Source organism: Heterodontus francisci, chromosome 18, assembly GCF_036365525.1.
Source record: "Heterodontus francisci isolate sHetFra1 chromosome 18, sHetFra1.hap1, whole genome shotgun sequence".
NCBI classification, from domain to species: domain Eukaryota; kingdom Metazoa; phylum Chordata; class Chondrichthyes; order Heterodontiformes; family Heterodontidae; genus Heterodontus; species Heterodontus francisci.
In genome coordinates, this window is record NC_090388.1 from 37,121,026 (window position 1) to 37,145,061 (window position 24,036).

Here is a 24,036-nt window from a genome sequence, read left to right on the forward strand (position 1 = left end):
ACTGCATAGGGAGTGAGAAGGGGAGCGAAAAGAGGATAAGATGTGATGAAACACAGTGTGATGTCCCCTCCAGTGCTGCCACTTGCCCTGTCACCTCTCCCCATGAGGTGCTGGGTGCCATTAAGCATCGTCAGTGAAACCTGATTTTCCACTCTGGCCACCCCTAAACAGCCAATGAATAGTGTTGGCTGCTGCCTGACTTATGATAATAAGCTGTCAGCATTAGCTTAAAAGGGGGACTACCTGAACAGATGCATGCAGCATGCATGTTTTTAGAAGTCAGTGAATTATTTTTATTTATTTATTTAGAGATACAGCACTGAAACAGGCCCTTCGGCCCACCGAGTCTGTGCCGACCATCAACCACCCAATTTTATACTAATCCTACACTAATCCCACATTCCTACCACATCTCCACCTGTCCCTATATTTCCCTACCACCTACGTATACTAGGGGCAATTTATAATGGCCAATTTACCTACCAACCTGCAAGTCTTTGGCATGTGGGAGGAAACCGGAGCACCCGGAGGAAACCCACGCAGACACAGGGAGAACTTGCAAATTCCACACAGGCAGTATCCAGAATTGAACCCGGGTCGCTAGAGCTGTGAGGCTGCGGTGCTCACCACTGCGCCACCAATTTCTATGTTTTTATGCCTTAGCTCCAATGATGCCCAAAGAAACACAAGTCTGAATTACTGAACAGTTAGAGAAAAACTGATTAAGTAGCATTTTATTTTTCAAGCCCGAGGAGGTACACATAAGCTGCACTTTGCCTAGATAGATATTTCCTAAATAACAAAAGGGAATGCCATTTCAGATATTTCTATAATGAGGTTTCCAACTTTGATCTTCAGATCATACAGATGCTTTTAATAAACTGAGTTTTCAGAGAGAGGTGATTTCACTATAACACATGCTATATATAGATTCCTTAGTTATGGTAATGCAACGTATTTATCCCTTCAATGCAACTTTTGTTCATTAACAGATGCTTCTATTTTGTACCAAAAGAATAATTCCACAATTGACAATACACTAGTACTAAAATCTAGATTTCATAAACCAAAGAAATGGAACATTGTAATCAGCATTTAAATTTGTTGCTGTTAATCTCGCCACTTCTTTAAGACATCAACTTCTTCTTGCAGTCCACTGAGCAAAAGAGCATTCCTTCCACTGGCATGAACTTCTGGCCGATCAGGCATTTGCCGCAGCAGGAACACAGGAAGCAGTCAGGCGTAGCGTGCCAGTTGTAACTCCCATATGTAACACGCTGGGCCTCTGGATCAATAATGTTGTGACAACCCTGGCACACCTAAAATCAGACATTGATGCAGAGAAAAATTCATAGTTGGATAGAATTCACATCGGCATCTATCAAAACCTGTCTGGTAGCAACGTTTAAGATTGGATATTTAGTTCCTGACTGCATTCTTTCTCCCTACTGCCTATTCATCACTTTCCAACCTTGTGCATTTTTCTCTGACTTAACTTGTAAGAAGCAGCTCCTAAGAAATGCAAGATTGCCTTAGGTTGGCACTCCCTCAGTTTTCCCAAAAAGCATTGTGTTACAAGGCAAAGCCCAGTAAAGGCAGAGTCATTCTAAAACTTGGAATTATCAAAATGTGTAAGATCACAGAAAAATTGAGTTGGTATCCATTAAACATTTTGGGTCTGTAAACCAACCTCAATTACTACATAGGCCGGAATTTTACGCACCTCCCCTCCCAACCCCCCCAAAGAGCGGAATGATGGCGGGGCGGCTGGGGGGTGAAATGGAGCGGGAGGCTCGGGGGGCCCTCCCCGAACCGCTCCCGCCTCCACCGACATTTTATGCGGGGGGTCGGGGGCGAAAACCAGCCTGCTCGCCTCAGGCCAATCAAGGCTCTTAAGTGGCCAGTTAATGGCCACTTAAGTGTCTCCACTCACCGCCACGGGGATTTTACCCATGGCTGGTCGGGCCACCTGACAAATGCTTTCTGGCAGCCTGTGGGCCCTCACAATTAAGCACCCTGTGCACGACAGAGGGCCGCCCCCGATGCTCCAACACCCAACATGCACCCCCCGTCCCCCAAATCGACCCCCTTGCCTCGCCAGGGTCTGACCGATCACCCCCAGCAAGGCCCCAAAAACTTACCTTTTCCTCGGGCATCCTTCCTCTTCTTGCTGATGCTAGGTTGCATTGCCAGCAGTGGCCACCGCTCCCAGTGGCACTGCTGTGACAGAGCTGTTGGCCTGCTGATTGGCCAGCTCCATTAGGCAGGACTTCCTGCCTCAATGAGATGCAAGTCCCACCTCAGACCAATTAAAGGCCTGGGGACCGCAAAATGCGATCTGGATCCCCAGGCCTGGAGGAGGCGGGTATGCCACCAACTTTTCAGTCGGTGGACGGCTCCCATCCGCCAAGGGTAAAATTCCGGCCATAGTTTCACTTCTGTCCTCAAAGCATTAGAAAAGATAATAAATCACATGGCTGCCATCTTTGTGGGCCTTTTCACCTTACTTTCCAGACAAGATCTAACTGCAAAAACTGATCTCTTGCATCTTAACTCCAACCCAAGGCCATGGCCTTCCCCATGCAGTCTCTTGATTCAAAACCTGACTAACACCTCCCCACCAGCACCGCCACCCCCCCCACCCACTGAGTCTCTTATATTCCTTCGGTATTCACCAGAAGTGGAGGAACAGTGCATCTAACTCCTCTTCGATTTAAGGATTCGCCAGTAGCTCTGCGAACCAAATCGACTACCCCTTCTCCCAAGAGTGCATCATCAGCAGACACCTCGTGCTGGTCTCAAATGAATAAAATTATCCCTACTGTAATAGGCCATCTGAATGGTGATAACAAATTGTTTCATGTCCCTAGTTGTTGTGGAAAACTCTTAAGTTAATACCTCAACTACCACCAGCCCTGTCTGTGACTAGAACCAGTATATTTTAGACGTTTACCAATTCAGTTTGTTATAAAACATGTAACATCACATTTACAAATCACTTCTACGAAACAAAAGATTGAGAAATCTCAAATGTGACATTGTCCAATAATAATATTTTAGTCAAGTAATTTGACTATTTTACAAGGAGTTAAAGTGACTGGCAAAGAACCAGAAGTGACATGAGGAAAACCTTCTTACATAGTCAATTCCAAATCTGAACCATTTATTATGTGATGGGATGATGGAAAAAGATGCAATAGTAGCTTTCAAAAGGGAACGGGATAAACACTTGAAGGAGAAAAAACTGCAGGGATATGGGGAAAGAGCTGGATAGTGGGACTAGTTAGATTGCTCTTTGAAAGAGCTGGCACAGACTCAATGGGCCGAATGGTCGTCTTCTGTGCTGTACTGTTCTATGATTTTATGTTTTAATGGCTCACTTTGCTCATAACTTTATCAGTAATAAAACAGCCCTTTTCATATTGATAATTACCCAACTAGAATATTTTAAGAAGTGTTTTGGCATTACTGTTTGCATTTTTACATTAATTTAGGAGCTGGATCCAAAAATATATAAATGTGCACAAACAAAAGTACATTTGCAAGACATGAAGGGCCAAAAATATCTGTCCACAAATAGTTATGGCAGCTGCATTTTTACTGAAGGTTATATTGAAAATCCCTTAAGTCTCTAAGAATAAATAAGGCCCAAGGGTGAATCAATCTTCCATATGACCATTTGCAGCTTTATAATCTCCCAGTTATAAACTCAGATGTTCTGGCAAGATACATTACCGCAGCATGAAGCTTCACATAGCAAGGTTTGCAGACAGGTTTGTCATTCACCATCACATAAATTTCTCCAGCAAGGACACAGTCACATTCGAAACAGCAGAAATGCTTCAAGTGCCAATTCTGGCCTTCGGCTTGGGTATATTCATTGCTGAATATTAGCTAGGGAGTGAGGGAAACATCAAAGAACAAGATAGTATGTGCACAAAATACAGTTCGATATTGTAAATACAATATATAGTCATTAAATCTGTCTGTGAGGTAATAACATCACAAAAAATGCATGCAGTGCAAGTGCTAGAATATAATAATGTTCAAAAGTAATTTGTTTAATTCACACCATCCACTGTTCAAGGAAAATGGAAGCAATCCTAAGTGCAAAATTTTCACAAGGAATGAATAAGCTTTCAGACTTTTTATTGATCTAGAACCAAACATCAAGCCTTTAAAAACTGCACCACCACGACGACTTTTTTTGAGGAGATATGAAAAGGGGAAAAGATCTACAGAATGAAAAATATTCCATGAAAGCTGTAAAAGTGCAGCCCTAATACATAGTGGGAGTCACAATAACAGTGATATCAGGATGTGGAGTTTATCACAGGATAGAAATGTCATAATCCTTCCTGTAAATCTGTCTATTCATACAGGTACAAAAATATTATTGTGCTTTACTATTGAGCCACAAAGGAGAGAACACACCTGGCACCACCAACTTGGTTCTCATATACAGATAGACCCTATTACAAAAGCAGGTTTGAAACTGCTTTTTTGGCAGCATAGAGTGGGTTGTGAATAAGTTCTGGAACTGGAATAATGAACTGTTAGAACACAAAAAGTGGAGCCACAGTTCCGAAGACACAAATCATTTTGATGAAGTAGATTACACACTGGTATGTTAGAATTATATGAATGACAAGTTATCAAACGTAGACTTTCCAGCTGTTCTTTATGGTGCTTTGGACAGCAGTAGTCAAGTGACAAGAGATGCTCAATAAGAAATCTGAGGGATTCAGACAACAAGGATGAAGAGGAGGGTTGTGGGATACAAGGGGTCAATGCAGACTTGATCTTTTTACATGTTTTCAATTCCACCTCTTTTGCTCCATATCTCTCCAAGCAATAGCTTGAAGTCTCCTCACAAAGAGGGAGTCCAATTGTCTGCCTGTTCATTTTCTCATCCTAATGCTGGTTTGATTTGGAACGGGTCCCCTGTCTGTATGCTCAGCCACAGCAGATACATGGCGGAGGAAAATAAGAGAGAGTGCAACAAAACCTTTAAAAATAGAATGCCTCAAAACCTTTTCAAAAAGTTATATTAGTACAACATGTGAGTATCTTTTTGCAACAACTACTGGATTGTTGAATCCCAGGTGTCACAAAGCTTATAATTTCTGGACAATGATGTGGGACATATTAGTGGACTGCATGTGGTAAATTGGAAATCAGTGGGCCAAGAACATATTTTGAAGACTTTGGCAGGGTACCAGGTCAGCTGGCATATGGGCAGAACATGCACCACAGTGCCTCCTACAGTCTGAGGTGAGCTCTGAAAGTTATAAGAAAATGGATAAGACCTTGGGTAAATCTGAGATGTTATAGGAAATCAGCATTACAAAACAGGAGGTTGCATCTCTTATGGTGCAGCTCATGGTAATTCAGAAGTTACTCTACTGCAAGGGGAAAAGGAAGGCGTTGGTGCCTTTTGAAGTATGGAAGGGTTACACATCTACACTGGTAGAATTTAGAAAGAAGGGAGCCCCCTATGGGCAAGTGTTTTAGATTATTTTAAGAAAGTAAATTAATTGACAGATAAGTAAATGCATCTTTCCATACCTCACTGCAGGTACAGTAAACAAGAGTTGTATAAATAAATCCTCTGCATATGAGGGACCTTTACTGTCCATCTGCTTATGTTGTTTTTTTAAATATAGTCAATGTCAAGAAATATACAAAAAGATGAAGTAAATTGTATCTTCCTTCTTTATAAAATACCTAAGTATGTAGTGTTCCAAAATGTTATTTTTAAATGCCCTTGCTTAAATCAGGACTTTTATTCAGAACCTTCCACCAAGCTGGAAGAATACATTCTTTCTACAACTTGCTACTGTGTACATGAACAATAATTGTTTTCAGCTCTCAACATAAGCATAAAAAGGGTAGGCTGTTATAACCATTTAGAATACAATACAAAAAATATAAAAATCCACTCCTTCCTTTTTTACTGTGTCTATGTTCAACTCTTGCTGTAACTGTGGGAGATTGGCTAGTATACAGTGTACAATGTTTTTCCTTTTGGGATTAACGTGTTCATAGCTTAACGTGCTTTTGATGTTCTGTACTTTAAAAAGAATACAACTGAATGAAACTGCTTATAAAAATGGCTTCGTGGTGGATTTTCATTGAGAGCAATTTTCCATTGATACAAAAACTTTAGGAAGTCCTGGTGCACGCTATGTCAATAGTTAGTCCTTTGAGACACTGAAAAGTATGCTGGGAGCTGTAGGCCGCAATGTGACAAGCTTTCCAGCAGATCCCAACAGCTCTGGGAATCGCAATGAGTTTCAGTCTAAGGCCTTTCATAAAAGCACATCCAAATTTAAAAGATTGTTGCAGCCATTTAATATATAGAAAATAATAACATATATGAAGTTCAATTATTTTGTACTTTAAAAATTTTTTTGTTACAAATCTTATTTCAAGTCCTCAGTTAAAGTAAAGAACTCAAAATGCTATCATAAGGATTTTCAAAAGATAATACAGAATTATGTAATTTGTACACCTTTGTCAGAAATAGGGAATATGTCACAATTGAAATCATCATAAAGCTTACACTTAAGTGGCTGAGATATGGCTTGTTCCTTTAAATTTGGTTCCTACTAGCTAGCTTTCCACAAGGATGTTCATGACACACTATATTATGCAAAATAACCATTTTAAATGCATTATTCCTCTGCAAGTATATTTAAATTTTGAAGGAAAGTAGAAGTCACTTAACATATACTTTCAACACATACAACTGGACTGTAGTCTCATACCTGGGCAGGCAGTGACATATGGGACTTAAGAAAATATCTTATTAATCTGTTGACATTGGTTGACTTAACAAAGGATGGCAACTTTTTGATTTCCTATATTCCAGTTTTCAAATTCAAAGGATTCAGGAAGTATATTGGCATCAGCACATGCTCAGTTCTACTGTGTACCATACCCACGTAGAGGTGTTCTCGTGGAGGCCATTACTATTACTCCATCTAAGAGTTACAACACAAGCTCCAGTTCAGGTTTAGTAATACAACTAGATCTAGCAAAGTGCTGTTTTTTGTTGCTTCAGTAACAGGTGTAGAAAGGGTGAGTTACAAGCTCTGTGAAAATTGTGAACTGTTCCTTCCTACTGCTTACCTGCTACTTTTAATAAACCTGTTCTGCCATTTCTAGTTAAACTGCAATCCAATAGGTATTTCTTCTACTTTTAAAAGTCTAGGAGATCATGATGCGGCGGGGTCATATATGGTAAGCGGCACACAGTTATAAGGATTCTGTTATATCCCAAGATAACACTATATTACCAGATATGTGCATGTAAAGTCACAATCTGGTTGAGAGAGCGCAAGGGATCATTTAAGGAAGTGGTCTTTGTCACAAAGCACCAGAGGTAGCTATGTAACGTCTCAAAATGCAACAGATTTCTTTTGTTGGGCAAGTTTGTCACAGATCATGCTCTCATGATGTTTTCATATGTCTTTCATTTGTGATTTATTGCTGTTTTATGAATATGAAATTTGAGCTGAAATTTGAGCCGATCACATGCAAGAAATTTTTGTGTATACACAGGAAGTATTGTTTGATAAACAACACATATATAGACACAGCCTTATCAGCACATTAACTCTGTTTCACTCTCCACTGCTGCTGACTGACCTGCTGAGTGTTTCCAGCATTTTCTCTTTTTAGCACATCCATCTAGTGCATTTGTCTTTATATGGCTCATGGTGAATCAGTGAATGTGGCACAATAATATATAAATATTATTGGGGAAAAGGCATAATATTGTATTGTTGAATTGTATTTTGAGATTTTCAGCAGTGTTTTGGTACTGATGTATATTTTCCTAGAAATTTGAAAATGACAGCTCGATTAATAGATGTTTCTTAATTGCTATGTTTTCCTGAAGGTAAAGATTAGTTTAAGATAGCAGCTGAAGTTGGAAGTACTTGGGTTTTACATCCTGAGATTTGAAGGATTGCTGTCAGGTTTAGCAGAATTAAAATAGACAGTCAGAAATTATATTTTATACACTTGTCTTATGGTACATTAGCTAAAACCTACTCCAATACTGTCCCAGAGTAGATCCTTCATGTATAACTAGGTTCCTTTGACCCAGCACATAGTAAAGAAATGTTGAAATCATATATTTTCTATTGTTTTGTCAAATAAAAGTTTTTCCTACCTCATCACAGCCAGCGCAACGTGGCTTCTCAGTGTCACAGTAGTGACGACCACAGTACAGTTTGCCCTTCTTCCAAAAGTAGATCATATCCACAAGCAGTTCACTGCAGATGCAGCAGACAAAACAAGAGGGATGCCACAGCTTGTCATAACCAGCCCGCTCTGCGTATACAGCTGGGTCACCCTCCTTCATGTTCAACTTACAACGGAAGCATGCCTAAAACAAGAAAAAACTCACACTAATTCATAAATCAAAGAACACTTAATAGCTGAAAGTGTGTTACAAGGTTATGAAAACAAAATTAAGGCATTCAGATAAGAACATAAGAAATAGGAGCAGGAGTAGACCATTTGGCCCTTCGAGCCTGCTCCACCATTCAATAGTTCATGGCTGATCTGATTGTGGCCTTAACTCCACTTTCCTGCCTGCCCTTCCTATAACTTTCGATTCCCTTGTAGATCAAAAATCTGTATAACTTAGCCTTGAATATATTCAATGACCCAGTATTCCCCACTATTCTCTGGGGAAGAGAACTCCAAAGACCCTTAGAGAAGAAATTTCTCATCTCTGTTTTCATCCCATTTTCAAACTGTGCCCCCTAGTCCCAGATTCCCCCATGAGGGAAAACATCCTCTCAGCAACTACCCTATGAAGCCCCCTCAGAATCTTATATGTTTCAATAAGATCATCTCTCATTCTTCTAAAATCCAATGAGCATAGGCCCAACTTGCTCAATCTTTCCTCATAAAACAATCCTTTCATTCTAGGAATCAGCCTAGTGAACCTTCTCTGAACTGCTTCTAATGCAAGTATATCCCTCAAGTAAGGAGACCAAAACTGTACACAGTACTTTAGGTGCAGTCTCATCAACGCCCTGGACAGTTATAGCAAGACTTCCCTACTTTTATACTCCATCCCCCTTGCAATAACACCAACATTCCGTTTACCTTCCTAATTACTTACTGTATCTGCATGTGAACTTATGATTCATGTACAAGGACACCCAGATCCCTCTGAACCGCAGCACTCTGCATCTCTCGCCATTTAAATAATCTGCTTTTCTATTCTTCCCGCCAAAGTGGACAACCTCACATTTTCCCACATTATATTCCATCTGCCAAATTTTTGCCCAGTCACTTAACCTATCTATATCTCTTTTCAACTCCTAGTGTTTCCTCACAACTTGCTTTCCTATCTATCTTTGTATTGTCAGCAAATTTGGCTACAATATACACGGTCCTTTCCATCAAGTCATTGGTATAGATTGTAAATAGTTAAGTCCCCAGTACTGATCCCTGTGGCACCCCACTGGTTACAATTTACCAATCTGAAAATGACCTATTTATCCCAACTCTCTGCTTCCTGTTAGTTAGCCAATCCTCTATCCATGCTAATATATTACCCGTAACACCATGAACTCTTGTACAGTAACCTTTTATGTGGCACCTTATCAAATGCCTTTTGGAAAATCAAATACACCACATCTACTGCTTGTTATTCATCCTGCTTGTTACATCCTCAAAGAACTCTAATAAATTTGCCAAACATAATTTACCTTTCATAAAACCATGTTGACTCTGCTTCATTTTATTATGATTTTCTACATGTCCTGTCACTAGTTCCTTAATAATGGGTTCCAACATTTTCCCAATGACAGATGTTAGACTAAATGGCCTATAGATTCCTTTCTGTCTCCTTCCTTTCTTGAATGGGGCATTACATTTGCAGTTTGCCAATCTGTTGGGAGCTTTCCAGCATCTAGGAAATTTTGGAAGATTACAACAAATGCATCCACTGTCTCTGCAGTTACTTCTTTGAAGACCCTAGGATGCAGGCCATCAGGTCCAGGGGACTTGTCAGCCTTTTGCCTATTACTTTTTCTCGCATGAAAATGATTGTTTTAAGTTCTTCTTTCCCTTTTGCACCTGATTTTCTACTATTATTAGGATGCTTTTAGTGTCTGCTACAGAGTAGATACAAAATATTTGTTTAAAGTCTCTGTCATTCCCTTGTTTCTCATTATTAACTCCCCAGTCTCACCCTCTAAGAAGCCAACATTTATTTTAGTTACTCTCTTTTTACATACTCGTAGAAGCTGTTACTGTCTGTTTTTATATTTCTTGCTAGTTTACTCTCAATCTTTTTCGCCCTTTTCATTTTATGCAATTTTTTGCTGGTTTCTAAAATCTTTGCAACATTGTACACCTTTTCTTTCAATTTGATACCATCCTTAACTTCGTTAGTTAGCCACGGATGATTCATCCGTCTTGTAGTCTTACTCGTGGAATATATGAGCATTTTGAAATACCTCTGGAAATATCTGCCACAACTTATAGAGTCAGAGTTATACAGTACAGAAACAGGCCCTTCGGCCCATCGTGTCTGTGCCAGCACACTGTCTACTGTCTTATCTCTCAATTTATTTTCCCAGCCCACTTCATCCAACTCTGTCTTCATACTTCTGTAATTGCCTTTAAGTTTAAGACACTTGTTTCAGACCCAGATTTCTCACCCTCAAGCTGAATGTGAAAGACTATAATATTATGATCACTCTTCACTAGAGGATCCTTTACTATGAAATTGATTAATCCTGCCTCATTACACATTACCAGATCTAAAATAACCTGTTTCCTGGCTGGTTTAACAATGTATTGTTCGAAGAAGCTGCCGAGTTCACTCTATGAACTCGTCCTCGAGGCTACCTTTGCCCATTTGATTTGTCTAATCAATATGAAAGATTAAATTTGCCCACTTTTATTGCAGTACTGTTCTTTCAAGCCACCATTACTTCTTGGTTCATACTCTGTCTTACAGTGTAGCTACTGTTGGGGAGCCTATAGATTACTCCCACAAGTGACTTCTTTCCCTCGCTCTTTGTTTCCACTCAAACTGATTCTACATCTTGATCTTCAGAAAGAATAAGAATGACTGGAGGGGTTAATTAAGCTAGCAAATCCCAGATAGAGGCTTGAACACACTGGGTAGTTGACACTCGTTTATAAACATATGGTCCAGTGCTTTGCTCATGTGGTCATACTGCATATCTGAACCGAGGCAGCAGGTGTTGTCAGGCTATTCAATCACAGGGGAAGAGGAGAGAGACTGGAGAGGGGAAAATTATTGTCCTCTAATTCTGCCCTCACCAGATGCACAAACACATGAACATTTGAGCAGAGATTACTGGAGAGAGATCAGAAGCAGGAATCCTGGCTAGTTCTTTAACCCCTCCCGATCCCAAGGGTACCAAGACGAGTTTAGCTCCTCTATCACTGTCCAACTGAGATAAACGAACTTAACAAGATCTAGGATTGAACTCAAGATTCTCTTGATCTTTATGGCTTAGTTCACAACACATTTACCAACGGTCGTCAAAAAATTGGTCTTAAAACACACAAAAAAAAACTAAATCAGAATTTTGATTATAGTCACAGAAAAAGAGAAACATTTTATTTCAGTATATCTTTTACTTTGTTCTCTTATTACCAGTGCTTGCTTACCTCAGTGGTAGCACTCTCACTACTGAGGCAGAGGTCATGGGTTCAGGCTCCACTGCAGGGACTTGAACCCATACTCCAGGTTTACACTTCATCACAGGACTGAAGAAGTGCTATATTTAGAGAGCCGACATCTTCTGGATGAGATGTTAAACTCGAGCCTTATCAGTCTGTTCAGGTGGGTGCAAAAGATCCCTTAGTATTAATCAAAGAACAGCAAGGGAGTTCTCCAAAACGAAATTGGATTAACTGCTCATTTATCTTATTGCTAGTTGTGGGACCCTACAGTGCACAAATTGGCTGCTGTATTTACCGACATGACAATAGTGACCATCCATCAAAAGATGATTGACAGGGAAGTGTTTTGGGATGTCTTGAGAATGTGAAAGGTTTTATATTAATGCAAGTTTCTTCCTTTTAATAATCAGATACTTGGGGGAACCTTAAAAGACAGTAATTCATGCAGAGTCACTCAGAGTAAGACTGGGCACTCCGAATGCTTGACAAAACAACTCACTAGCAGTTGAGCAAATCAGAAGCTGCAAAATGGCGTTCTCACAGCAGCATTTAAGTGCTTAAAAAGTCGGATGCAAGCTTGGCCCTGTTGTTGGTCAGTTTTGGTAGTGATGATGTCAATCAATATATTGAATCTGGTTATAAATCAACCGCTAAAGTCTAATAATTGTTACATTATTATAGGTTTATAAAAATAATCTATAGTTGATTACTGTTAAACTAGATATCTAGTCTAGATTATGCAGTAATTATATGAACATGTAAACAATCCACAAAATTGTCCCTGGTCAGGACCCTCACACTTACCTTAATTCTGGGGCCTCGTCCATGCCTGGGTCCTCTCGCTGGGTGCAGTCCCAGCAGTGGCCACTGCTCCCAGTGGCTCTGCTGGGACTGAGAGCTGCCAGTCTGCTGATTGGCCGGTAGCTCTTGGAGGCGGGATGTCCTGCCTCAGAAGGTGGGGGGGGAGGGGGAAGTCCCGCCCGAGGCCAATTAAGGGCCTGGACCACGTAAAATTACTGGGTGGCTTCCAGGCCCAGCAGAGTCGGCCTTGCCACCGACTTTTTGCCCGGCGAGTGGAGCCTCCGCCCCGATGTAAAATTCCAGTCGAAGATTTTTTTTGACGAGGGAAACAGTAATCTAATGTAAAACATGATATGCAATAAATCTAGTGTTCTTACTGTAGTAAGATCTTAGAAACATTTTGTTCCAAGTGTTATTAAAGATTTCAATAAAAATTCACAAAGGCTACTTAATCTGTTAAAGCCTCAGTAAAACTGATAACTGTTAAAAGGGCGGAGGTCCATAGCCAGTGACTCATGCTAGAAATGCATTTGAACATCAAGCTCAATTGCCTTGCGCCCTCAAGGTACAACTTGCTAATTGTCTCATTCACTGTTGAGACTCAAATTGGAAGAATGGTCATTTTGGTGGTATACTGGTGGAGATTGTGGAATCATACCCCAAAGTATTGAATCGTTCAAGAAGAAGTGGCAGCTGGAACAAAATTAGGCAAAAAAAACTATTAGTTCCATTAACGACCTCACAAAAAGCACAATTTCACATCTAAATCCGTATGTGTCTTGGTCACATCATGAATTTTAAAGAAGTGTTCGAATAGTAACACTAACAAGTCTGGACCATTTATTAAGATTAGAAAATAGCCATTTGTGTTACACCCCATTAAAACTATTCAGGAAAAGAAATTAAAAGGCTGTTACAGCTGGTATGGGAACAAGGCAGTTTGCTAATTTTGGAAGGTCTCTCTAGCGTGTTAATGCTAAATTTGTTTTCCCATGTTTAAGGGCTAAACAGCAAAGAAAATAATGGAAACAATGTAGTTCATCCAAATCCTAGGGTAGGCAGTTCCTGTTTGAAGGAATGATCAGTTTCCAAAGATTAGACTGGATCACATTAAAATTGTAACTTTTAAAAGCAATACTTAAAATATGAATAAAGGATTAACCATGCAAGTGAATACTTTTTTAAATTGTTAGCTTGTTTTGTCAGATTTGTAATATGTTGTTGCGATACTGGATGAAGCTGCAAACAATCCAAAATATTTCATTTGGATGAAAATAAATTTGAAGAACTTACAGCTAAAATAATAATGGCTGTAGACAGAAAATAGTTCAGGGCCTTTCGGTTTCTACTCCTATTCATTGAAACTGAACGGGCTGCATTGTCAGAACCAAAGTAAAGTCCACCCTCTGCTGGCCATTGATTGTAACTACTGACAATTGCACTTTAGAAATTTTAAGTTAAATGCTTTGACTATATTCAGGAACACAAAAGTCCGAGTGTATCAGGCCTGTGTCCTCAGTACCTTGCTCTACGGCAGCGAGGCCTGGACAACGTATGCCAGCCAAGAGCGACGTCTCAATTCATTCCATCTTCGCTGCCTTCGGAGAATACTTGGCATCAGGTGGCAGGACTATATCTCCAACACAGAAGTCCTTGAAGCGGCCAACATCCCCAGCTTATACACACTACTGAGTCAGCGGCGCTTGAGATGGCTTGGCCATGTGAGCCGCATGGAAGATGGCAGGCTCCCCAAAGACACATTGTACAGCGAGCTCGCCACTGGTATCAGACCCACCGGCCGTCCATGTCTCCGTTATAAAGACGTCTGCAAACGCGACATGAAATCCTGTGACATTGATCACAAGTCGTGGGAGTCAGTTGCCAGCATTCGCCAGAGCTGGCGGGCAGCCATAAAGACAGGGCTAAATTGTGGCGAGTCGAAGAGACTTAGTAGTTGGCAGGAAAAAAGACAGAGGCGCAAGGGGAGAGCCAACTGTGCAACAGCCCCAACAAACAAATTTCTCTGCAGCACCTGTGGAAGAGCCTGTCACTCCAGAATTGGCCTTTATAGCCACTCCAGGCGCTGCTTCACAAACCACTGACCACCTCCAGGCGCGTATCCATTGTCTCTCGAGATAAGGAGGCCCAAAAGAAGAATATTCAGGGCATAGTATCTGTGGTACAGATTGTTTGTAATGGCTGAAGTTGAATTAGGGCAGTTGGATTGGCAACAGGGTAAACACTACACTTCACATAAATCTGTAAGAAAAATATTGGAAGATAAGTTTCCTTGGTACCTAAAACACTGTTTTGCATATGAATAGGGAAGAAACATGAAAGAATTTTAATTACTTCCCTTCTTTAGGTGCTTAACTTTCCATTATATTTTCTATTTGCACTCATTTTTATTGTGTTGTGATTCAGTCATCAGTTTTGCCTCTATTGTAGGTTAGTCAAATACTAAGACCAGTAGAGAAATACCTCCTATAATTCTACAAAACTTTCATCTAAATTGTATAACCTCATACAACCGGAAGAAAAAGCCATGGATTCACCAGATAGCAGTCCATTGAAATATACCAAGGAAATACCTGTAAATATATTTTCACAATAATGTGGAAAGTACTGGAAAGACAATGTTCTATGTACAAATGCAACATAGAAAAAAAAGATTTCAGAGTGTACATTTAGGACTTTTGGGAGGGATAAACGCTATTTTTGAAAAAAAAAACATGCTTTCAGTGTTAGTGTCAATATATTGGATAATTCTAGTGTCAACCTTTTGTTTTAAATATTAATACATGCACAATGTCACTGAAGGACTGAACGTGATTACAGTTGGTGAGAGTCGAGCATCTGATATTAAACAGGTGCTTTTAAATGCCTCTATCAATCAGTTAGCACTGACTTTCCGCCTGCTGTCTACTGGTGTGAAAGAAGACTTGTATTTACATAGCGCTTTCATGACCACTGGATGTCTCAAAGCGCTTACAGTCAATGAAGTATAGTCACTCTTGTGATGTAGGAAATGCAGCAGCCAATTTTCGCAAAGTAAGCTCCAACAAACAGCAATGTGATAATGACCGGATAATCTGTTTTTGAGATGTTGATTGAGGGATAAACATTGACCAGGACACCAGGGATTACCCCCCTGATCTTATTCGAAATATTGTCATAAGATCTTTTACCACCCGAGAAGCCTCATTTATTAGCCAGTTTAATGTGAACAACACTTTGCTTCACCCCATGATAACAGAATGCTGTGTGATAAAACAGGTGGTCCACCCAAGAGGGCAGACAGGGCCTTAGTGTAAGGTCTCATTCGAAAGACAGCACTTCTGACAATGCAGCACTCCATCAGTACTGGAGCATCAGCCTTGATCTTCATGCTTGGGGGCTGTAGTGGGACTTGAATGCGGAACCTTATGACTCAGAAGTGAGAGTGCTACCAACTGAGCCACAGTTGATAATAGTGTGGCTGGTTTCTGAAAAGGCGGAAGGTATAGGTGGTGATTATGTCGTGTTATAAAGCCTCTACACTCTACGTAATGGGACCTGGATGGCTTGGTTGACAGCCTGGTTAACAGAATAACCAAACTCTATCCAGGTAGAACACCCATACTGAAGATAAAGATGGAGGAGGAAGAATCCTCCAGAGGGGTCAATGGCACTTACCATGGAAGGATTTAGGAAATCTACAACACTTTTCATTCCCTTCTAAACCTTAATGCAGAACACAAACATTGGCATGATCGCCACTAAATGGTAACCCAGGTTATTACAACTAAGTTTAGCCATTTTATGGTTTTATTTATGTTTCTTTAGTGATTTAATTAATTGGTGCAAACTAAATGACCTTTTCACATATTTTAGGTTAAATCATCAACCAATTTGACTGACCATGCCCTGAAGTAAATGTTTGTAAATTGTCAGGGTGATATGATGGGAGGATAGAACACTGTTGCTAAATTTACTAGTTGATGTCCAGTGCAGGACAAACACTTCAATGCTGTGCCAGTCTATATTCCAGTTTTATTTGTGATTTTTAAAATTCCCATCTATTTATAAATATTAGTGACATTTATCGTATGATGTATCTGCCCATTGCTGAAACTTAGCTATATCAAAAGACCCAATTTTTTATGTAAAACATGAAGAAAGGTTAGAAATAACTTGACAAACTTTTCAGCGGTATCAATTCCCTCCTTCAAACTGTTTTTACCAGGTACTCCCACACCAACATTACACTCAGTAACCACTACCAAACCTCCTGTTACTTCCCATTGAATAGAAAGTGGTTATCACCTGCATTCAGGTGATCAGAATTGCACCAACTCTGCTTTCAGAGCTCATATTCTCCAATGAGTTTACATGTTTTGGACTCTCCTTCCCAAATTCCCCAACACACAGTTCCATCAAGCCACTTAACTTGTATCTAGTGGCAGCTTTGCAGCACTCACACCCGAGTCAGAAGGTTGTGTGTTCAAGTCCCACCTCAGAGACAGGAATACATAATCCAGGTCAGCATTTCAGTGCAATACTAAGGAAATGCTGCACTGTAGATATGCTATATCTTGGATGAATCTTTAAACAAAGGGCCCATCTTCCCTCTCAGGTGGATGTTAAAGATCAAGTGAAGAAATGCAAGGAAGATCTCCTGGTGGCTAGGCCAACATCACTAAAATAGATCATTTATTTAACTGCTGGTGGTGGAACTTTTCTGTGCACAAATTGGCTGCTGCATTTCTCCATGTTACAACTGCGACTACACTAAAAAAAGTGCTTCAATAGCTGAAAGTCCTTTGCGATGTCCTGAAGTCATGAAAGGCTCTATATAAATGCAAGTTCTTTCTAGTTACACAATGACCGCCCTTTGCAAAAGCATTTCAAGGGCTGGATTTTATGCCGAAAAGGCCCAGCACCGGGAGCCCCGCCTCTGCATTTTTTCTGACTCCAGGAGAAATCCTCCATCTTTTGGGGTGAAAGTTTGAGGAGGTGGGATCCCTGTCCCTTTAAACACTTAATAGGGATGGGGATTACGCCCCAGGAGCTGCCAGCCACTGCCAGTACTTCAGAGGCCTCGGATCCAGGCCTTGCAGCGGAACCCCAGACCCGAGGTAGGTGAGGAGGGTTAGGTCTGGAAGGCCCTGGCAAGGGTTGAGGGTCGGGGGGGGTTGGGGTAGGGGTGCCCACGCAGGAGAGGCCCCTCCACCATTGACAAGATCCCAGTGGCGATGGGAAGTAGCCCTTAATAGGCCATCAATAGGCCACTGAAGGGCTTCAATTGGCCTATGGGTGGGAAGGCTGATGTCGGCCTATCCCGCCCCCAGGAAGAATGGGTCCGGCGATCCCATCATCAGGTTCCAAGGCAGTTATTGCTGCTCTGATTCTCCGGCCCCCGATGTCCGGCTGGGAACAAAATCCTGCCCCAAGTCATAGAGAGATACAGCACTGAAACAGGCCCTTTGGCTCCCCAAGTCTGTGCCGACAAACAACCACCCATTTATACTAATCCTACATTAATCCCATATTCCCTACCACATCCCCACCATTCTCCTACCACCTACCTACACTAGGGGCAATTTACAATGGCCAATTTACCCATCAAACTGCAAGTCTTTGGCTGTGGGAGGAAACCGGAGCACCCGGCCGAAACCCACGCAGTCACAGGGAGAACTTGCAAACTCCGCACAGGCAGGACCCAGAACTGAAGCCGGGTCACTGGAGCTGTGAGGCTGCGGTGCTAACCACTGCGCCGCCCTTAAAGTTTAGAAGGGAATGAAAAGTCTTCTGTGGTTCAAGAATGTTTGAATGCTTTAAAATTTAACAGATCATCATGAGAATTAGCTTTTACATGTGTTGGTTTTCACTGCATCACACATTACAGAGTTAGCTGAGAGCATTAAACAATCATCATGACTCAAGTGGACGGGCATTTCTGGCCCAGCTAAAAATGGGCATGTTGAGAACAGTTAGTGTATCTGGCGAAGCTCTTGGCTACTTCAACAGCTCAAAAATCCTTCCCTGGATTCAAACTAAATCAGAACTCCTTAGAGGTCCTGTATGTGTGTGTGTGTAATGTATATGAATAAATAAAAAATTCCTGAATTCCAAATCAAAAACCCAGGTGCTTATTAGCTGCTGGATTCTATTTATTTCAGGAGTCTTCCATTAGGTTCAGATTTTTTAACACTATTTCTTGCTATTCTTTCCCTCCCAATAAGGTTATAGTTCAGAAAGAAAATCAATTTAGATACAAGAACACCAAAGAATTTGTTCCCTTTATTCCTTCGGCGCTCTTCACTTCCTGCTAAGTGTAATTTTGTGAAAACAATACGTATGGCTCCTTCAAGTTTTAACGAAGTAAATATCTGGACAAATAGAAGATTTAAGCCACACTTGGAAACCCACATCAAGAGCAATTTCATGGAGTTAAATGTTTATCGCTTGAGGAAACAGACTCACTTACAAAGCATGCGAGCTCTAACTTGTCAAATCAATCATTTCAGAAAAAAAGTTCGCCAACTTTGTTCACCAACTGATCCATATTTTTTTTTTTTAAACTAGAGCTGGATATAGATTTTCACCCTCTTATCCCATTAACTCAATGGGGGCAAGTTTGACTTTGTATGATAGAGTAAAACAGCTGATAATAAATTGGCAGCTCATTTTATATTTCTCCCGATTTTTCTTTCCATTTGATGTCAAAGTTGAGACACATGTAAAACAGGCTGCTGGTTCGCTGTCACACATTTACATGATTGTACACAGTCAAAACTCCCTCCCGCTAAGTGTGAGAAATATATACGGGGAGAAATTCGCTCGTGCAGTGCCGCTTCATTGATATTATTGAAAGACACCCCGCGCAGGACGCAGTCTGTGTTGCTGCCTGCCCATGGGGAATCTGCGCAATCGTCGTAGCACTGCTAAAAGTGGGGCTTTGCAAATGAATTTCTCGCCATAGTATCTTGCTATAAACTTTTTATTTGCCAAAGAGGAAATTCCCTCTTTAGGAAAAAGATTACAAATTGCTTTTGTCTTCTGTCGCCTCTTGAAGCAAAGCAACCTGGGATGGTTCAGATTTCTTTTGTTGTTTTCCTTCCTTCGAGTCTAGAAATGGTACTATTCAAAAGGGAGAGCTCACAGTTGTCCTGGTATCCTGACCAATATTCCTTTCACTTTCACCACCAAAATTAGGTTACCTGTTCTTTAAAATAGATTTGCTGGTTCTTTATCTCATTGCTATTTATGAAACCTTGTACACAATGGCTTCTACATTCAGCAGTGGCCACACTTCATAGTAATCAATTGTGTGAAAAATGCTTTGGTATTTTTCTGAGACACATGGTAGTGCAGTATACAAATAGTGTTTTTTCCCCCATTTCTGCAACTGAAATTTTTAATCATAATTTTGCCAAAGTTTTGAGGCAGTTTCTTTGGCTTAGAAATTAGTCTGGGCCTGTTTCAGCAACTGTGACTCCGAGCCCCACAGGAAGATTTTTTTTAAAAAACACATTGTCTGGCACGAGGGATGTTCAACAATCCTGAGCGTGCAGGCCCAATGTCTGCACAGTTCATTGCTGACAAATTTTAAAACAAGTCCTTTAACAGGTGTTAGGCACCTAATTTACACATTTAGGGCACCTAATGCCTTTTATAGGCATCTGCTTAGATAATCGGAAAAAAAAGCCCCCAAATTTAGAAGTGGGAACTATCCTTATGCAGATAGTGGGACAGCCTGCGCCCTACTAAATTGATATGGTTCACGCCCATTTTTCACTGGGTAAAATGAGAACACGTACAGATTGCTATCTCGATCTTTTCCAAAAGGCTACAATATTGTCATAACACAGAAAACGGATTTCGTGTCCATTTATTAGAGTTCTTTGAGGAAGTAACAAGCAATGTTGATAAAGGGGAACCTGTGGATGTGGTGTACTTGGATTTCCAGAAGGCATTTGACAAGGTGCCACATCAAAGGTTACTAAACAAAATAAGAGCCCATGGTATAGCGGGCATTATATTAGCATGGACAGAGGATTGGCTAGCTAACAGGAAATAATCAAGAGTGCCAAGCCTGCCATACTTTCAGCACTCTACGAACTGCTTTGCCTGTGCTGGGATGAGGGAGCAGTACCACAGGACATGTACAATGCCAATATCATCACCCTGTATAAGAATAAGGGTGACCACGGTGACTGCAACAACTACCGTGGGATCTCCCTGCTCAGCATAGTGGGGAAAGTCTTCGCTCGAGCCGCTTTAAACAGGCTCCAGAAGCTGGCTGAGCGTGTCTACCCTGAGGCACAGTGTGGCTTTCAAGCAGAGAGATCCACCATTGACGTGCTGTTCTCCCTTCGCCAGCTACAGGAGAAATGCCGCGAACAACAAATGCCCCTCTACGTTGCTTTCATTGATCTCACCAAAGCCTTTGACCTCGTCAGCAGACGCGGTCTCTTCAGACTACTAGCAAAGATCGGATGTCCATCAAAGCTACTAAGTATCATCACCTCATTCCATGACAACATGAAAGGCACAATTCAGCATAGCGGCGCCTCATCAGACCCCTTTCCTATCTTGAGTGGCGTGAAACAGGGCTGTGTTCTCTCACCTACACTGTTTGAGATCTTCTTCTCCCTGCTGCTCTCACATGCATTCAAGTCCTCTGAAGAAGGAATTTTCCTCCACACAAGATCAGGTGGCAGGTTGTTCAACCTTGCCCATCTAAGAGCAAAGACCAAAGTACGGAATGTCCTCATCAGGGAACTCCTCTTTGCTGACGATGCTGCTTTAACATCTCACACTGAAGAGTGTCTGCAGAGACTCATTGACAGGACTGCAGCTGCCCGCAATGAATTTGGCCTAACCATCAGCCTCAAGAAAACGAACATCATGGGACAGGACGTTAAAAAAATTCCATCCATCAATATTGGCGACCACGCTCTGGAAGTGATTCAAGAGTTCACCTACCTCAGCTCAACTAGCACCAGTAACCTGTCTCTCGATGCAGCAATCAACATGCACGTGGGAAAGGCGTCCACTGCTATGTCCAGACTGGCCAAGAGAGTGTGGGAAAACGGCGCACTGACACAGAACTCACAAGTCCGAGTGTATCAAGCCTGTGTCCTCAGTACCTTGCTCTACGGCAGCGAGGCCTGGACAACGTACGTCAGCCAGGAGCGACATCTCAATTCATTCCATCTTCGCTGCCTCCGGAGAATCCTTGGCATCAGTTGGCAGGACCGTATCTCCAACACAGAAGTTCTTGAGGTGCCCAACATCCCCAGCATAGACACCCTACTGAGCCAGCGGCGCTTGAGATGTCTTGGCCATGTGAGCCGCATGGAAGATGGCAGGATCCCCAAGAACACATTGTACAGCGAGCCCATCACTGGTATCAGACCCACCAGCCGTCCATGTCTCCGCTTTAAAGACGTCTGCAAACGCGACATGAAGTCCTGTGACATTGATCACAAGTCGTGGGAGTCAGTTGCCAGTGATCGCCAGAGCTGGCGGGCAGCCATAAAGGTGGGGCTAAAGTGTGGCGAGTTGAAGAGACTTTAGCAGTTAGCAGGAAAAAAGACAGAAGCGCAAGGGGAGAGCCAACTGTCTAACAGCCCCGACAACCAATTTTATCTGCAGCACCTGTGGAAGAGTCTGTCTCTCTAGAATTGGCCTCTATAGCCACTCCAGGTGCTGCCTCACAAACCACTGACCACCTCCAGGCGCATACCCATTGTCTCGCGAGACAAGGAGGCCAAAAGAAGATATCCTTAGACTGTGACCCCTGGTTCTGGACTCCCCCACCATCGGGAACAGCCTTCCTGCATCTATCCTGTCAAGTCCTGTTCGAATTTTATAGGTTTCTATGAGAACCCCCTCTCGCTCTTCTGAACTCCAGCGAATATAATCCTAACCGACTCAATCTTTCCTCATATGTCAGTCCCACCATCCCAGGAATCAGTCTGGTAAACCTTCGCTGCACTCTCTCTGTAGCAAGAACATCCTTCCTCAGATAAGGAGGCCAAAATTGCACACAATATTCCAGGTGTGGCCTCACCAAGGCCCTGTATAATTGCAGCAAGACATCCCTGCTTCTATCCCCGAATCCTCTCGCTATGAAGGCCAACATACCATTTGCCTTTTTTACTGCCAGTTGCACCTGCATGCTTACCCTACCAGAGAGCAGTGGAGGCAGGGTCATTGAATGCTTTTAAGGTATCAAATGCCTTTTATAGGTTCTTGACAAACAAGGGAGTCAAAAGGGTATCAGAGGTAGGGAGGAAAGTGGTGTTGAGTGTACAAACAGATCAGCCATGATCTTATAGAATGGACAGCAGGGTCGAGGGGCCGAATAGCCTATTCCTCGTTCATATGCTTGTATTACTTACTAGGAAAAGGTTTCCTACACCATGTGTAGAATTTAAAAAAAGGTCAATAATACCATTATAAAGCTTCATAAAATGTTGTTTTCCCTTTAAGTCAGAAAAGATGCAAGGACTCTGGCTGAAATGTTTCTTCAAAGGACAAGGTTTTCTTTGATTTTTCCAGGTACATTTTATCTTCTATCATGGTAGGTAAAGTGTAACTGTGAGTTCTCCTGTTGAATATGTGAATTGTGGCACAAATTTCTTTCAATTAATACTCAGCATAAGACAGAGACTTATGTCTATCAGCTTCCTGAATAGCCAAGGAATTGTCATGCTTTATTAAAAATATCACTGGACTATTTGAAAGAGATGATTGGAGTGTGGCAATCTGACATTAGATTCTGATTATTGCATCTACAGTGTGGCACTTGGCTGAAGCATCAAGGGTGAAAACAGACACTGAAGTGGGTGCTGTGTTAATAGGAGACCTTTTTGAAAGTCTGATCTTAGCCAAAGGTTTTGGAGCTAGTTGATGGTTACCATGATTTAAATGTGCCTGGAGACATTACAACAGACACCTGCAGGTTTAGCACTCGAGTGCAGTTTAGAAACAATTTTCGTGGGGTGATAAGTAAACTTCACACATCCACTTTGACCAAAGATGTGCAGTGTGCTGAACAACACATAACGGAATGTTTCAGGATGTCTCAGGGACTGAGGGAGAGGGTGCACACGGTCTCACACATGGTATTGGAGATCCTGGTGGAACAGCTCCAGAGGAGGAATGTCCTGTACTCGCAAGGTTGTTTGTGGGGAGGGGGGTGGAAAACAGAGAAAAAGAGATGCCCACTTTACCCTCCTGTCCCCCTCTCCTGCAGCACCTCTTCGTGACCTCATCTCCTCCTCCAGACCAAGTGGAACCCCTCGCAAGATGCCCATGACCAAGCACTCCCTTTCTCTTGGTGACGCACATGGAATCTCCAATAAGGTATTAGCACATTCACTCTCTTTAGCTGAAGTCCTGAGAGAATTTCTGAGAAAATGTTGATGAAATCTTGACAAAATTTCCCAGTAAGTCTCCTGATGTATCTCAAAAGTCCTCTTCAAAGAAACAGTCTCAATCCAGCAGCAAGTGAACAGTGAAAGCCAAGCATGCCTTTAGATAGTGCTA

The 24,036-nt window shown here is 41.7% G+C and overlaps 2 protein-coding genes across 2 annotated transcripts in view; one reads left to right on the top strand and one right to left on the bottom strand.

Annotated features, from left to right (window-relative positions):
• Window positions 1-718: 718 nt before the first annotated feature.
• tes (testis derived transcript (3 LIM domains)) overlaps window positions 719-24,036 on the bottom strand; it is a 59,447-nt gene continuing 36,129 nt past the window's right edge. Inside the window, exons 5-7 of the mRNA XM_068050555.1 lie at window positions 8,183-8,398; window positions 3,736-3,894; window positions 719-1,319 (exon numbers count right to left, since the gene is read on the bottom strand). Of these exons, the coding sequence (XP_067906656.1) occupies window positions 1,128-1,319; window positions 3,736-3,894; window positions 8,183-8,398 (567 nt within the window). The 3' untranslated portion in view covers window positions 719-1,127. The remainder of the gene's footprint in view (window positions 1,320-3,735; window positions 3,895-8,182; window positions 8,399-24,036) is intronic.
• The window catches only part of LOC137379767 (RNA-binding protein 25-like), a 10,448-nt gene continuing 3,936 nt past the window's right edge, over window positions 17,525-24,036 (top strand). The window contains exon 1 of the mRNA XM_068051125.1: window positions 17,525-17,612. Within this exon, the coding sequence (XP_067907226.1) occupies window positions 17,525-17,612 (88 nt within the window). The remainder of the gene's footprint in view (window positions 17,613-24,036) is intronic.